This window comes from Panthera uncia (genome assembly GCF_023721935.1).
Source record: "Panthera uncia isolate 11264 chromosome A3 unlocalized genomic scaffold, Puncia_PCG_1.0 HiC_scaffold_11, whole genome shotgun sequence".
NCBI classification, from domain to species: Eukaryota; Metazoa; Chordata; class Mammalia; order Carnivora; family Felidae; genus Panthera; species Panthera uncia.
The window spans coordinates 33,117,753-33,135,942 of NW_026057578.1; the positions used below are offsets into that span (position 1 = coordinate 33,117,753).

At 37.5% G+C, this 18,190-nt stretch overlaps 1 protein-coding gene across 1 annotated transcript in view; it reads right to left on the reverse strand.

Moving 5' to 3' along the window:
- Positions 1-200: 200 nt before the first annotated feature.
- The window catches only part of TMX4 (thioredoxin related transmembrane protein 4), a 44,374-nt gene continuing 26,384 nt past the window's right edge, over positions 201-18,190 (reverse strand). The window contains exons 6-8 of the mRNA XM_049651124.1: positions 10,062-10,163; positions 5,388-5,451; positions 201-4,334 (exon numbers count right to left, since the gene is read on the reverse strand). Of these exons, the coding sequence (XP_049507081.1) occupies positions 3,976-4,334; positions 5,388-5,451; positions 10,062-10,163 (525 nt within the window). The 3' untranslated portion in view covers positions 201-3,975. The remainder of the gene's footprint in view (positions 4,335-5,387; positions 5,452-10,061; positions 10,164-18,190) is intronic.

An 18,190-nucleotide genomic window follows, 5' to 3' on the forward strand; every position in this document is an offset into this window, starting at 1 on the left:
ATATGATCAAAGATTCTATACAATTTTGTGATAAGGTGATTTGTAATTCAAGCAATATAATGCTTGAGGCTTATATCTTGATTTTCTATTACTGTTTCCAGTTACTGCAGATGCTATCTGAGGAAGCAAAGAACACATGGATGAAGAGAAAAATAATTAAATATCTCTGAGCTAAATAATTATGACTATTACAAAAAATATAAATAACAAATTTAGAATGTATTACAGTACAAATAAACAGTAATTTTAGTGTAAAAACTGCATTTGCACAAAGAAACTAATTAGGAACAAATACAATCACACTACATCGGAAACATGTTAAAATGGTCTGAGGCACACAGAAACAATGGCACAGTTCACGTGAAACTTGACCGAGAAGAGGCCATCTGAAGGCCATGTCCTGGTCTGAAACTACCAAAGGCCTTTCAACCAAATCTCCTGGTTCAGAAAAGCTACTCAAAAAGCTGCCCCATCAAGGTTCATCAGACTTGATGACTCCGTGTTTGGTTTTTCAAGACAAACTAATCTTCTGAAGAGGATTAAAATGTAGGACTGAGGTAAAGATACTGAACAAGGAGGAAGTTTTCTGTTGGCACAAAAGATTTACATGAATACTTTTCAAAATGTTGTTATAATTGATGGGATGGGTCAATTATACATTTATAATACTGGCAGATAACACTTCAACACTGAGTTGGACAGAGATAAGTTGATACACATTAGCAAAAGCACCAATCTTTCCCTTCTTTCTCTCACTTCATGCCAATTTAACATTTTATACTGAAATCTTAGGTGTACCCTATTGTTTCTACTTTTTTTTTTTTTTTTTTTTTTTGGACTCTTTAATGCTTGCCATCCTGTAAAGCAGCATACAGGCTCCAGTCTTAAATACTTGGTCATAAAAAGTCATATGCTAAGTGCTCACTTCAGAAGACATTTTTTATCATCCTTCCCCAAAGGTGTTATGCACTGTGGACTCTGCAGGCTTATATAAACTCAAATCATGTAGCAATGCCATAGCTATCAGCAAGGATTGGGGCCATAAAAAGGTCAAAATTTGGCATTCTCTAAAGCTTGTTTACTTTTTATTACAGTCATTATTTTGGATTTCTTTTTGTAGTTAAAGAGTCCTGTGGCTAACAGGGCTCATATGCATCAGTTCAGGTGGTAAGTATGCACCCATGCAGTGCAGGGACCTGTGAAGTAGAGGAGTCCTGCCTGTCACCCCATTCAGTGCTTACACTTCAAAGGGAAGGAAAGAAGTGGGATTGTCTACTCATTGCATCAGTGGGAGAGCTCTAAGCAAGTTGGGGTGCTTTAGCAGATCTAGCAAGAGATGAATGATAAAAGAAACTAAGAAAAAGGTAGAAGTTTCAAATTTTCCTTCTAATCAGCGAAAAGACACCCTGCTCCAACTGCTCCCATGTAAAGTATTTCACTTCTATTCCAAAATCTAGAGACACTTTTATTTAATTTTCCTGATTTGAGTTACATAAAACACTATTCTGTAAGTAACTGATATTGCAACATAAGGAAGCATGATTATTTTTTAATTTTTAAAATCAAAATTGTGTTTCCATGATTTGGCTCCTGGATTAAATATATTATCCACATGAAAAATCCACAAAATCCTATTGAGGTGTTAATCTAATCATAAATTATTTTAGGTTGACTTTTTCCCTTTAGTTTTATATTCAGTAAATACTGAAAACAAACCTAAAGGCCTCAAGTGGGAAGAGATTAAATTAGATGTGTACTTATCAGTCCATTGAGTAAAAACCCCATCTTTTGCTGGGATGTTTAAAAAAAAAAATGGTACCTGTAGCCACAGATGCTCCAACTTTTAATGGACCTTCTTCGCCAAACTGTTTTCTCCTCTTCCTCCAATTTTTTACAAGTGTTGTTGAGAAAGAACATATATTTTTCTTATTATAATTAGATACTATTTGGGGTCCAATTGGAAATTGGCCTTACATTTATAAAAAGCCAAAGTGGATTTTATTTCTTCATTCCTTCCCTTCTGGTCAAACACTACACTTAAAAAAAAAAAAAAAGTTTTAATATAGGGGAATGGGCAAAGGGGGGAGGTTTAAACAAAAAAGTCAAATAATGAAACCTTTTTTATTCCACACCTCTGAACTTGAACTTAGTGATCTTTGAAAACTTTGTTTCAGAGAAAGAAATCCAGTGACAGAAGAGAAGAGAATGATCTAGAAAAGCTTCCCAATATTAGGGAGACATAACTGCCACCATCAGAACCATGGTGCTTGGGGTGAGGATGTATCAGAGACTTACATGGGAGGAGGGGCAGGAAATGAGCCAAAGTCAAGGTTTCCCCAGTCCCTCAGTTCTGTGATGGCTTCAAACTCAAGATTCTGTAGCTGTCTGAAGCAAAAAACTATTGGTGACTGTTAATGAACCTCACCGTACTAGGGGATGAGCCTGTCAGGTAACTGAGTTGGAAAGATGAAAAATAACCATCTCTAAAAACTAGCTTCTGTCAGAATAAAAACTCCCTTTGTGTGAGGCTTGCAACAGACCCATTCATCCAACCGAGGGTAGAGAGTTTCAGACCTCCCCCTCCTCCAATGAGCCCCTGTTCAAAGTTAATATGAGGTAAGGGTTATCTAAACAGCCAGACAGGAGTATACTGCATATTTCTTTATAAAGATGACAGAAACTTTTCAAATTTCATAAACCTGTACTACTTGTTTTTCTGTCTGGACCCAAGGGGTGTAGGATCAACTTTAGACATCTTTCATAAGCTTGGAATCTAATTTTATGAATTTATTCTAAGACATAAATCAGGTAAGACAGAAGTAGATGGATGGATTCTTTAAAAGAAATCAGGCCCCCTGGGTACTTTTAGTGGACTGAGTATTGAGAGATTTACAGGAATAAAATTCTCTACAAGATTAAGGAAGAAGGAAACGAAACCAAATCTTTCATTTCCAGATATTCACTTTCATTAATTCTTTCACCAAAAGCACATCACTGAACGAAAACCAGAAATGGTTTTGCATTTAATAATAAAGTGGTTCAAGAGCCAAGGAACCCCTTGAGATGGAAGCAAAACAACAAAGTATTCAAGTTCTCTTCACAAGACTACCTTGTACTGGCAACACTTAGGGCACTTCTGGCTTCAAAAGAATATTGCTAAAGGAACTTTTTGAAAAAAAGTAATTACTACATTTTGGCAAAAAACAAAAACAAAAATCACTCCTATAAAACCCTTACTTCCTTTTGAATCTCCAAAGGTTACAACATTTCATTCAAGATGCTTGGCAGTCACGGGCTTTGGTTCCGGATTATGTAAACCCTTAAGTCAAGAAGGAAAGCGGCTGATGTCAACCGGCCGCTGTCTGTGGCCTATCACTGAGGAAGTATTGTGAAGCGTGTGGGGCGCCTGCAGGCCTGTGGTGGGAAGGTTGGAGATACTAAAGGTAAGAAATAAATCACAGCAAAAGAGATTCAGTGAGTTGGGATGATGTCCAAGCTCTTTTCTACCATAATAATCCAGGGCCCTCTCAATTTCTACCTCTAAAAAAGTGTCTCTCCACCGCGGTGGCTGATGTTTCTTACATTTGACAAAAACGAATACTTCACACAAAAGACTTCCACAAGACGTCTGCTGCTTGTGAGGAGGCTCATGTTGCTTTGCTTTCATTTTATGGCGCCTGCGGGGTGCTTTCTCAGGTCAAAACTCTCTAGCCCCAAGCAAATGAATTTGTGCCCATACTAAGTGCTCAAACAGATGCTAACACCATGTTTGTCTTTCTGTTTCCTGATTGTCATGCCTGAAAGACTCTCATTAATATACATGAGGCTTAATGCCATAAGACTACATGACTAGAGATCATTTTTTAACAGAAGCTTGCTCATTCAGGAAAAAGTACGGATTTGATTTACACTGCAGACCAGAGGGAAGCTGACACAGTCCTTTGGTCTGAATTCTTGGAAACACCGTCACTAGACCTATGGGCCCTTATCGGCATGCTGACTTTTGCGCTGCCTCAATGTGTCTTCCGCCACCTCTGTGTCGGCTGGGCTGGGCTGCACAGGCGTGTCTTCTTCAGGCTCAGGTTCTCCATCCTCCTGGACCTCTCTCAGAGGCCCCTGGTCCTGGGCGTCGTTCCTCTCCTCATCCACGCGAGTGGCAGCACTGTCCTCCTCCTCATCCTCCTCCGCTTCGTCCTCATCACCAAGGTCTTCTTTCTCTTCTTCATCATCTACAAGGCTGTCCTTGTTTTCTTCCTCATTTGAATCATCTTTTTCCTCCTCTGCATCCTGCAACTGTTCAGCTTTGTGAGCCTCCTCTGACCTCCGAGTCTGGTCTGTGGAGGGAAGAGAGGGGAACATCCTCTGGATAAACTGGTCATTCAGCAGTCAATTGAGTGTGTTTAGCTGTGAAATGAAAGGGTGGGGCCATGACCGTTTTCTCCAATCTGAAGCTATGTTATCACACTGCACAGATCTCTGTCTGGCGGTGTCCTACCTCCATCCAGGGCTTCTACATTCCTCTCTGGAAAGTTCACTAACTGTGTTGACTGATAGAGCACAGAGCCAGGGAGGGTAAAGGTTCCTTCTGGCTTACTCAGTGACCCACTCACTAGTCATGGTGATTAGTTAAGAAATGTGACTTAAGCCAAGCCAATCACAGGACTTCCCAGGATTTTTTTGGCCAGAGTCAAGAAGAAAAGCCTTCTCTCTTTCTACAGGAATTGATAAACTGATAAAATGTGAGTTAGGGCTGTTGACAGCCACTGAATCAGCCACATAGAAACAGAAACCTAACATCCCTTGGGCTGAGCTTGCAACCAGAACATCCCTAGATTTTTCAGTTATGTGAGTTAATAAAATTTCCTTTTTTTCCTAATATAAGCTTATTTAGTTAAACTTCCACATAAAATTAAGCAATTATAAAGCCTCAAAGAAGTCTTCATGCAAAGTCTCAAAACTAGGAATAAAAACGTGAAAACCCAGGGCTGTTTAGTCCCACAAACAGTGTGGAGCAGTGCAAGGATTTGGGAAGACTGTTTTTATAGGATTTAGAATAGTTACTGATGATACACGGTTGAGACTCAATAAATGTGAGTTCTCTTCCCTCATTCCAGTTTGAATGAAGGAAAAGGTGTCAACTAATTAATGAAGGGCATATACTCAAGGGGAAAAACAATGACCAAAATGAAGTATTACCTAATTTAAGGGAAGAAAAAAATCATTTTTGTTCAAATCTGACCTAGAAAACATATTTCAAAGAATTTGGTAGTAGTGATGGTTTGGTCACCTCGCGAGTCAGGGGGGAAAACTCCAGTATCTATCTGAGCACAAAAGGGCATGCCACAGAATTCCAAAACTACTCTATCACATGAGTTTATCATACTTACCAGTGCGCTCAGATAAATGCCTTGGAAGTGGTACATAGAAACATTCTGATATTATCACCAAGACCTGAAGGGAAAAAGTGATTTTACAGTGAATAGATATGACATTTATTACCAAAGAGCCTCAAATTTAGGTCTTGGATCTATAATCAGATATTTACAGACAAATAATTAGCGGTTGGTCAAAAGTCCTCAAAAAGGACAAGGGCATAATTAAGACTTTCCAATTTTTCAAATGTAACAATGTAGGAAAATATTGATTTATAACAGGGGTCACAAAGTCAAATGTCTATAGAGATCCCACCAAAAACTGGTAAATCAAACAGGTATAAGAAAATGGATACTATCAGTCAAGTCTAAAGCAGCCTTTTTAAAAACACCCCTCTGGACAAACAAAACTAGTCTGTATATGGCTGCCTCTCACCAATGCCTGAGTAAAAGGCTATTTATTTCAGGGTCTAGAATTCTTAAGAGTACCATAAGAAATTTCTACAGAAATAAATTGCAAGAAAAGTTATCAGTGATATGAACTAAACCCTATTTTAGACAGTGACTGACTTGGCTTCATCTCCGACCTTAATGAAATATGAATGAATCATTTTCTACTTGCTAGACACATCCCTCTCCCTTGATAAACTACAAGCTCCTTAGGGGCAGGTTCATCCCAGTCCCTGTTCCATGCCTAGTCCGGCATGGGCCACGGTGATGAAGCTATGGGTGTGGGGTGCAGTTAGCTGGACCCAGAATAAGCTGCAGCCATTCTTCCCACCTTCCCATGCAGCATCACACAACATAAAGATACAACCAGGAAGAAGCTGCCCATTTAGAAGGACAGTGTCCTTCTTGTACCTAGCTGACTCCCAGACTTGGCCTTTAAGATAGTAATACTACTTCATACATTAGTGTTTTAAAGATGCTCTAAAATTTTAAAGAACCTGATATCATAGTTCTTTTGATTCAGTTTCATAAACATCAAATGAGTACCCTACTTTGTGTTCAGGATTATCACCATCTGTATATTCATTTACAACTTTACTCAAAATTTGGTTCATTAGGTTCAAGGTATCGTGTTAACTTCTGTGGGGACAAGTTCAAAAAAGAAGAAAAAATGGCAGTTTAACATAAAGCAATATGGAACATGAATTTCATAAGAAAAATGAATAAAACACTTTGACAGATATTTCAAAGATTCAGATATTACAACCAGTTATGGGTTTAGGAAGGATCAAGAATGACCACTTGAAGGAGGCATCACTTAAGGCCCTGGGCATAGTCCAGAGCGGATGGGTAGTACCAGCTGCCTGGTTCGTCTAAGCTACACCAAACTGGACCATGGGGGCTCCTATATCCAGAGGAAGCCCTGAATGCAAGGCTGGGGAGACCAGTGTGGTAGGACAGTGGGATGCATAAAGCTCTGTGGGTTGGTGAGGAACAAGCTCCCTGGGCCAGCTAGAGGGCTAGGTATAGAGGGCCTAGAAAAAGACTTAAGGCATACTAACCTCAACCTTGTCTCTCATTAACTGTGTAACCCTGAACAAGTCATTTAACTGCTTTCTCACTGGAACTCTCTTAAAAGGATGGATTTGGGTTAACCTATCATCAAAGTCTATTTTATATCTAATAGTACACAATTCCATCATATAGCCTTAATTCAGAAACTGGAAGGAAAACCCTCTTATTCTCCCAGATTCTCTCAGTTCAAGATCTATTTTCTCATCTAGAGAACTATTCCCTTGGAATGGTCCACTTCCTAAGCCACTAAGAATGGCACTATTTAAAAGCAGGGTCTATAGGGGAGTAGTGCCCTTTTCTTCCTCTTCCCTTCCAGGGTTATATTTTCACATTCCAGCTGTGACCCAGGTAGATACAGATGGCCATGCAACTAAATGAGGAGGGGAGACAGATTTGCCACCTTTCACAGAGAGTGAAATCTAGGCCTCTTGATATTAGAGACCCTCCTCTGAGGGAGGCTCTGTGCTAGACACTGGGGAGCAACACACAGAAAAAAAATCTACCCAAGTACCAAAATTTAGACAGTCACCACATATACCAACTGAAATGGAGACGGGAGAGTAGAGGCATATGATCGCTGCCTGTGTTTTCCACTGCTCTTCTGTTTGCCTAGAGCTTTGCTGTCTTTTATCCTTCAGAGCAGAGTCACTGATGACAGAAAACGACACTGCCACAGTGATTTCATATACAGATGATACACTTAAGGGTCTTTCCCATATTGATTTAAAATGTAAAATATATACTTGATTTCTAAAACTGGGCCCTTTGCTGACATGTGCAAAATAACATTTAGTATTAACATTTCAGCTATCGTGAGGCTCAATCACAAAAACAAACAAAAATCTAAACCAGCAGCCTTGTTTTGACTTCTCATCTTCTAAAATTAGGAAAAAGTAGAAAACATAATAGGCTTATGGGAAACAATGACTTGATCAGGAAATGACTTCTCTATGGAAAACATCCTGCCCTCCTGGCCACTGTAGAAGTTAAACTCCATAAGAATTCATACAGGGAAGAACTTCCAGGGTCACCAGGACCAAGCCTCAGGTGACTGCATGCCTGGGCTCTGCTTTCAGCCCTCAGTTAATGGCAAAGGTGACATACAAGACAGAACTGCACACCTGCAGACCTCCCTGAAGGCAACAACTCTGGTTGTTGTGTGCTTCTTTTGGTATGTATTACAGTTGTAGAAAAGGAATCAGAGATATGTGTTTGGTATTTTATGGAAATGTATTACCGGAAAATTTCTGAGTTTATTACTGCTTTGAAATTATTACTATTTTGTTAAATAGTTACTCTCCCAATTTCTTATAAAGGAATGATATTCTATATCATTTAATCACTTGAATAGTCTAGAATCAACTCTCTTGTTTCTTCAGGCCAAATCTTAATAACCCTCCTGTACTGATTATTTGAATCTAAGTTCCCAAATGAAGTTAGGGCATAGACAAGCCTGACTTGATTTCTTGAATTTAAAGTTGACCTCAAAGATAAATTTCAAAAAGCCTTTATGCTGAGAAGAGTTTCCAATGGTCTTCCAAAAGGCTCACACTCAACCTACATTCTCCATAACTCCACTTGAGAACCACCCAGTATTTCATGGTGCTCCCCCTACAAAAGCCTCACACTCATGTGGCCCTAAAACACACCACCAGAACAATCCAGAACTAGACCATAGATAGGAGAAGCATATTTATATCCAGTCAGCTTTACACAAAGTCAAATACTTTTAGGCCAGTCAGTCAGGGACATGTTAGTTAGCACTAGGATTAATGCAAGCTAATGAATGACATATCTGAGTTCCATCCCCACCTGTGAAGCTAACACCAGCAGTCACAGATCAAATATACCATAATTTGAAATAAGCATGTTTGTAGCAAAACCAAATCGAATCAAATAAAAGCCTCCTTGGCTTCTTGGGAGTCTGACTTTGTCATCCCAAGTTATACATCAATATGGATAAAAGCAACTGCTAACATTTTAAGCTAATTTTTTAAAAAGAACTTGCTAATTTAAAAAAGGTAAAAAAATAAAATAAAAAGAACTTGCTAAAGAGCTGAAATGCATTATACAGTGTAAGGACAGACCTACCTAAATGTTTGTCCTTTTTACATAAATTCTTAATAATCATCAATTATTCCTATCATATAGCGTTTAGGAGCTGTGTGATAAATATATAGCACAATGGTTTTAAAGACTTATCTTGGGGCACCTGGGAGACTCAGTAAGCATCTGACTCTGGATTTTGGCTCAGGTCATGATCTCACAGTTCATGAGTTCAAGCCCTGTGTCAGGCTCTGTGCTGACACTGGGGATTGTTTGAGATTCTCTCTCCCTTCCCTGGCTTGCGCACATGTGCACTCTCTCCAAAATAAATAAACTTAAAAAAAAAAAAAAGAAGAACTTATCTTAGAGCTTAAAGCTCAAATTGATCAAGTGTGGGTAAAAAGAAAGATTAAAAAATTATATAAAAGAGTAAAACATGCCAAAACCCTTGCAGTTGTCTATACAGCTAAATAAATAAATTTATTATTTCAATTCTTACCTAAAACATCTAGGAAGAAAATGCACAGATACCTATTAGATACCACTTTTTACACCGAAAGAAGACATAGTAATGTGCTTTGCATCTTATTTTTTCCCATAATAATGACTGTGTTTTTTGCCTACCTTATCTTAAAAAATCCACCTTGGGATAACTAGAGTCTATGTATAAGTAGCTGATCAGGATTAGAGATTCAACTGGAGGATATGAACAAGAAAAAGTCATCTTGTTCACTCAAGGAACAAATTCACAGGTTTGGCCTTATCACCACAGTGTTCCAATCAAGTAGGCAATGTGTGAAATCACAGCTGACTTGGTTGTCTTGGAAACTGACTATGAATTCACATAAGGTCTCCAATTCTTTCATTACCGCCTATATTCTAGGCAGCACACATCTTCAGGATATTTCAGGATAGGATTAGGAGATAACAATTAAATGAATTTTCCATTATATCTCAAATTACCACTGACAATATCAAACAAGTAAATGCTACTTAACTTCTTAGATTATACACAAAATGATATTTGTTTATGCATCTTTTCTTTCTTGGTTGCTTTCTAGTTTTGCATAAAATCCATGTGGCTTTACAGAAAGGGGGGGAAATGGCATTATTTCTTACCAGACCCATGAGAAGGCCAAAAATCAAGGTGGCCATGATGAAAAAGACATAAGAACACCAAGCAGGAATTCCAAGGGTCACTGTGAAATAGTTGTGAAGATGCTGTAATCAGAAGAAAAATATAAAATAAAATCTTTACTTATCACCAAATATGTTTGAATCTCCCCCCCTAGCTATAACTCAAGTCTGCAAATTATTTCTACATGTATGAGCTCCCACAAAGGTCATCCAGTCTGCATCTATATGATTCTTCAAGAACAAGTCAAATTTTACAACATTGAAAATCTGAGAGTAATAATCAAGGTCATATCTTGACCTTTGTTCTCAAGTTATATTTCTTTGAGTTCTATTTCTTTGTTCATGATCTGGTAGAACTCTGGCAGAATTGTTTTTCTAGCCCCTTCTTTCATCATTTCATAGATTCTTTTTGGTCATTCTCCCCTAATAATTCTGTATCTCAATTTTTACTCATCATATGGTATCCATAAAAAATTAAACTTCTTGGCCCTTTGTCAATTTTTAAGTGAAACTAAATTACTACTTACAGAGTATCAACCATTTAAAATGTCTCCATACTTCCTTTTTTCTAGTCAGACCATTACTCTACCCCACCCATCCTCAACAACTTTCGTAATTCACCATAAAACTGAAAATATTAAACAGAAAAAATTTTTCCAGTTAATTCATTATGAACAAATGAGATTCCATCAGTCTTTTGAGTAGAGCTCACATCCCTTCATTCTTACTGTTCCCTCAGACCCTATTTGATGTCAGATACTTTAAAAAATCAGTGAAGAGATACCATTTTTGCTAGAAATTATTTACATGCTAAGTCATACAAATATGAACCTACTAGTTTGGTGCCAAGGCCCTTTTAAATGTGGGCTTGTAGGAGCCATGCTTCACCATGATGGCTTAGTGATCATCTGTGTTAGGCCCTTCCAGCTCCAAAGCAGTCATTCACTACAATCCAAGCACTTACCGGACACAAGATGAAATGGTCCCGAGCTAAATGCCACAAGCAAGCAGAGGTAACAACTGAATGACTTACCTAGAGCTGATGAGGTGGGTGACAATGAGTCCTAGTTTCTATTTTAATATTTCTCAAAATCCAAATTACTCAAGTATCTCCTGTTGGCTTTTCCATTTATAAATGCCAATACAATTAAATAATATATTTTATTCTGGCTTAATTCTGAATGATAAACCAACAAACAAAAAAGCTAGTTAACTGGTCTAGAATAATCTGAGATCTCCTCTCTCCCAATTTCTCATTCATTAGAAGAGATAGATCTAAAGACCCAGCGAGTAATTTACATACTGATACGTGCAAAGTGTTCAACAAATACTTATTGAACAAAAAAAGATACTAGCAAATCCTTCAATTATTCATAGGAAATGCAAACAACTTGTGATTTGTAAAACTATCATCTGTGCTCTGTTGATGGAACTGGTCATCATTTTATCTTCAGCCGAGGCAATTGTTTATTAAAAATAGTCTGGGGTGTCTGGGTGGCTCAGTTGGTTAAGTGTCAGACTTTAGCTCAGGTCACGATTTCACGGTTCATGAGTTCAAGCCCCGCATCAGGCTCTGTGCTGACAGCTCAGAGCCTAGAGTTTGCTTCAGATTCTGTGTCTCCCTCTCTCTCTACCCCTCCCCTGCCCACACTCTGTCTCTCTCTCAAAAATAAATAAACAATTAAACAAATTAACATTGTGCTGCCCAGTAGGCAAAAGAGGTATTTGGGATAGCAAAAGGTTGCTTTATTCAAATTCTGTTCAGTGTAAGTTCTAAAATGTATCATACAAATTCTGTGTTTTCATAGTTTATGCTTTTCTTGATGACTCAGTGCCACTATCAGGATTAAACTCTGAAATGTGCCAAAGAATTAAAAGATATGGAAAGTCAGTCTGGCTTTGTGCTGACCCATAGAAATACGCATTCTGGAGCTTGCTTTATAAATAATATCCGTCTATATGGCTGGAATGAATAATGTCCAGTTATTAGTACTTCTAGACTTTAGGTCCTTAGGCCCTTTCTGCAAAATAAATGATTAAAGTAACCTTCAAGAAATTTTCTAAGTTATTTTCTAGAATTAAGTGAATTGTTTGCCTTTGAATTATTGCATTCCAAGTCAGACATTTCTTAGTGCATTCAAAATATCTTCTTATTGTAGCAAACTCTGCTTCAATTTTCTTGTATTAACTTACCATTTAAAGGATTTATTTGAGCCTCACTTACTCTTTAAAGGATTTATTTGAGCCTCTTAGAGAAACCCTGCCATCTTGTGGTCTTTTAGTTGATTAATATTAAAGCCTCATTAACCAAGTTGTGTTTTCACAATTGCAGACATAAATCCTTATCTGTTTACTTTGTCTGAGTCCACAATAGTTTTAGAACACCTTAAGAGTGTTGGGGTTTGTGGTATTGAGTACTTGAAATTTTGATATATATATATTTTCAAGTAATAACTGATTCAAACTGATCTCAGTTTTAGATTCCTATATTTCTGTTTCTTTAATTGCCAAAGTGACAGTTTTCATTTGTGGAAAATACTGATCCTTGCTCAATATTATATCTCATTATAAGGAAGCATCTTACTGTTTCCTTAAAAAGCACAAAAATATCATCTAATGGGCCTGATGACTTATACTGCACTATTGTAATAAATAACTGAATTAGAGCTAATTTTTGGCTAGATACAGATTTGAGAGGACTGATGAAGACACCATTACAGTAGAATAAATGAGAAGAACATTCTACCCTGTGGTCAGATGGATTTAAGGAATGGAGTAAGACCAAGGCATCCATGGATCAGAGCTAGAGCCTTCTCTCTATAGAGATCTGTAACTGATCTGGGATCAGAACCACTGCAAGTCAGGTTAGATACTGCCCAAGGGCACCCATCCAGCCTAGTGTTGCACAGTCTCATTCAGAGCTGGGCTGGCCCTGAATTACACGAGAACCTTTTGGATTTTGATCCCATCAATGTGGATATACTCTGAGGACATTTGGGACAAACTCAATATCCCTTTCAAACACAGATTAGAATCCGCAAAACATCTACATGGGAGCAGCTCAGAAAGACTTTCTCTAGTAATGGCCAAGGGTTCACTTCACCTGAGATGTTTTACTCTCACACTTGCAACAAGACACAATCTTGCAGCCTCTTGTAGGCATTGAGAGAGGTATTTTGTGGGTGTACACCATCCCACTATAACATGGTTCTAGGTAACTTCACAAGGAAAAAAAAACCTCAAAACAGTAAGAGATGAGATGCCACTATCTAAAACACAGAGAAATGTTTTGAGAGCTTTAAAATATACTCTTGTTAAGTGTTGGTGTGGATGTGGAGAAAAAGAACCCTCAGGCACTGCTGGTATGAATGCAAACTGGTGCAGCCAACGTGGAAAACAATATGGAGTTTCCTCAAAAAGTTAAAAATAGAACTATCATGTGATCCAGTAATTCCACTACTGGGTATTTACCCAAAGAATATGAAAACACCAACTGGAAAAGATATATGTACCCCTATTTTTTTTGCAGAATTATTTATAAGAGCCAAATTATGGAAGCAACCTGAGTTTCATCAACAGATGAGTGGATAAAGATGTGGTACATATGTACAATGGAATATTACTTAGCTATAAAAAATGAAATCTTGCCATTTGCAACAACATGGATGGATCTAGAGTGTAAAATGCTAAGTGAAATAAGTTATCAAAGACAAATTCATATGATTTCACTCATGTGGAATTTAAGAAACAAAACAAAGAAAAAAAAGACACAAACCAAAAAACATGTTCTTAACCATAAAGAACAAATTGATGGTTACCAGATGGGAGGTGGGTGGGGGATGGGTGAAATAGGTGAAGGGGATTAAGAGTTCACTTATCATGATGAGCACTGAGTAATATATAGAATGGCTGAGTCACTATATTGTACACTTGAAACTAATATAGCACTATTTGTTAATTACACTAGAATTAAAATTTTGGAAAAAGTAGTCCCACTTTGAAAATAAAAAAAAAAAAACACTCTCATTATTTTCCAGTCTAAATACTCATGGCCTTTAATTCTCATTGCGAGGGATTCAGAGTGTTAAATCTTCTCCATCATAGACTGTCCTCCCAAAGACACAGCATACCTTACTGCCTACATCCTTGCATAACAACCATAACACTGAAGTAAGTTACATACTATATTAGCTCAGCAAGCAGCAAAAATTCACCAAATCAAATAATTCCTGAAATGCATGCAAATGCTAAACCTCGTTCACAAACGTACATGTTGTACAACTGGCATACAATCCTATTTTAATCCTGCTATCAGCCTGGATTAAAACATAAATGAATAAAAAGATAAAGTATTCCTTATTGACTAGTCAGAGGTAAAAAGTAAAATCATGATGACAAATGATTAATGAATACAACTAACAAGAAACAGTTACCAAGTACTGACTACGTGCCAGGTTCTATGCTAAGCACTCAAAGTGTTCTAGTGACAACAGTTTATAGCAGGGGAAACTAATGGGTTCAGAGATACACACACAAGGTGGAGAACAAGGAGTTGTTTCTCTGGAAGACAGAAAGCTAATACCTACCTGCACCACTGTTGCTAACTATGAAAAGAGATGAAAAGACAAAAGACTAGAAAGTCTCTTCATACATGTGTCACAGACAACAGCTCTAGGATTCCTAACCCTGACTGTGGCCCCAGACTCAGTGACAGTGCTTCCCAAGTTCAATCTCCTGTACATTGCTTTCATGACATTAGTCTCACCTTGTACTATCTTTTGTATTTGTTAATATTTTTCATTAAGTTGAGTGACTTTTTATAAGTTCAATAAAATTTCTTTGAAAACTTCAAAGAAATTTTATATTGCTACCAAAAATATATAATCAGTACCAATTCCATATCTAGAAAATGTCTATCCATTCTTTGAGAAATTCCTTGAGTTGTACATCTTCCAGGCTTCAGTGACTCTAATGAGGTAGGCAAATGTCAAGACTACATGTGAGGATAAGTGTTATAGTTAAAGTGGTGGTGACTTCTAGGAGTTTATATAAAAATTAAAATACATAGGTGGATACCATCATCACTGGATTGGAAAGACAATCTGAATTTTAGTAACTGGACAGAACATTTGAGATTATCAACCACCCCTCCCCCCGCTTTTCCCACATTGTTGTACAAGTTACCTACCAAGCATCCCTCAGATTCCAGAGGACAGCAGGAAGCTCACAGGATCTGGCTTATAACACTATTCAAGGAACTTCTTCACTCAAGCGTTTATTCAAGCAAGAACATATGGGAGGTTGGTGTAGAGTTAAGAAAGCCAAATGTAGAGCACAACAAAACCCTTGAGTTCATAGTAACTCAGCTGTGTGGGTGTCTCCTCACCAAGCAATTCTGACATCCTGAGGACAAGTTCTTATTTCCAAATTGCCAGACCCCGCAGGCTGGCTTCACTAAAGCAGAAACTCAAGGACTTTAAGGATTAGTTAAGTAGGCTCTGATCTTATAGATGCTGCTCTTCTTTTTATTTTATCTTTTCATTACAGAAAAAAAGACAAATACAGAGCAAGATAAGAGATTTTTTAAAAATCAGTCATAATTTCAGTATCAAAGATAGCTACTGTTGATATTTGATTAATCTCCTTCCAAGCATTTTCCTATATACACATAAAAACTCCATATGAATTTAACCTTACACAAACTGTTTTGTTATCTTTTCCCCCACTTAATAACATAAAATTTTCCCTATAGAAGTATTTTTTTTAATGCTTATTTAATTTATTTTGAGAGAGAGAGAAAGCATGAAAGAGAGTACTTGCACGTGAGTGTGAGCAGGGGAGGGGCACATACAGAGGGAGAGAGAAAATCCCAAGCAGGCTCCACGCTGTCAGCACAGAGCCTGATGTGAGTCTCAAACACACTAACTGTGAGATTATGACCTGTGCTGATATCAAGAGTTGGAGCCTTAACCAACTGAGCCATCCAGGCGCTCTGCAACACCCCCATAAAAGTATTATACATAATCAGCCACTCATGCATGGTTAGACTGTCGCTGAAGAAACACTGACTTCTATCTGTCTATGTAGCCACAACATCTCAGTAGGATAAGAGATTGTGGGTGGGCATCAACAATCTTGTCTCACTGGTATTAGCCACTCTGTGTCTTTCCTTCTTCCCTGTTTTGATCTTCTTCCTTAAGGACTTTATACTCATTTAGTTCTTGCCATTCCCTCTCCCTCCCTCTCTCTCTACATGCTGTTTCTTTTGTTCACTGTTAATATGATTGCACTATAGTTTTATATTGTCTAGACATGAGTTATAAACAGATTATGTTCCCCACAATTATACATTCAACTGATGAAAGGATCTTGGGCAAGGGAGATGGGCTGGCTAAATATGCTGAGTGGGCTGGGTAATCGGCTAGGAGGACTGGCTCAGTAAGTGGTTCTTTAGGTGTAAAAAGGCAAGACTACACCTGAAGGCTGAGGTGGGAACCAGGCTGAAAATCATACCCTCTTTGAATAAGAGGGCCAGGCCTCAATTCTGGAAACAGGTTGTGAGAGCCCTTCCCAGAGATTTCATGCAAGTCTGGAAACTTGTTTCTAAGAAAAGAAGAAACTACAAAAGTTGCCAAGAGACTTGAAAAACCTAGATGCTGATACAGAGGGTGATACATGATTTCTATCACAGATTTTTAAGGTAATGAATACACATACGAAGAAATCAAAATAATCTACAGACTTACCATTTATGTTCTTTTAGTCACGTTAACCCCCAACGTGCACGTGCGCGCACACCCCCCCCCCCCACACACACACACAAAATCTATAGTCAGGGCAAATACATTACTGATGCTAATAAACATAAATGGACTAAATTTATCATTTAAAAGAATTACTTGTTGCTGTATGCATTTTACAAGACTCATTCAAAACAGAAAAAGCAATTAAAAAGGTTGAAAGTGGAAAACATTCCAGGCAAATACTGACAAAAAAGAAAATATGGTATTAATATTAGATAAAAGCGATTCTGTAGAGTGTAAAATGTAACTGTGTGTCAAATTTAAGTTTATTCTATAAAACTATCTTCTTTTGTCCCCTTTTAAATATTGGGAAATATATTCTAAATATACATGGGTATATAAATATCATATATACTCTACTCCTCAATCACTAAGAAGAACATCTCAATTGGTTATTCAGAGACAGATCATATTCTATTCTCCAAAATGCCCCCCCTCTTTTTTTTTGCAGTCTGACACATCCACACAGAATCTTTCCATGCTTGCCCATGGCTGGAGCACTGTGTGTATGAAGATAAAATACCCACTCCTGGCCTTGACACAACAATGCCACATATTGTAATTATTTGCATGATAAAATGAAAAACTGTAACTCCTTACCTAAACTCTTGCTAATCAAAGCACAAATGCCAAGTTATATGAGGTCAAAGTAATTGTTTTTCTTCCCAGATACTGTATTTGAAAATAAACTTATTTTACATTTTTCTTCCCAGATACTGTATTTGAAAATACATCTCTTTTACAATGTGTGAAATTGATGACCAACTTCCATCCAAGCTCTTCTTAAACAACTAAACAAATTCATCTCTTGACCTGCACTTATTATAGGTTCAATGCCAAGATCTTGCTCTCATGATTCCTGAAATCCATCTATTATGAGTATCCTGTTCAATTAGACATTATAAGGCTACAACGTTCTCAGATGGCTATCAGAATATAGGACTCTGACAACCTTCAGTGTCAACATACTGCAAAAGGTAAAATCCTTACTCTCAATTCTCAGTTGGCAATTCATAATTCTCAAATCCTGAATAAACTTCTCATCAGTGTTAAGAAAATAGTAGAAGGAAACCATATAAAATCATGCTATCTGGTGAGAGGGAAAATCCAAGTTATTATTTAATATCATACACAAATGCCAAAAAATAATTAACAAACATTAACTAAGAAATACTGAATCCAAGTGACAAACTTAATTTCTGTTTTTAAAAAATTCTGAAGTTACTATTCTACCTCACAAGGCAGAAAATAAAATATAACTGAAAAACTAGGATGCAAAAGGTTGTTCTTAAATTTCCTAAACATACA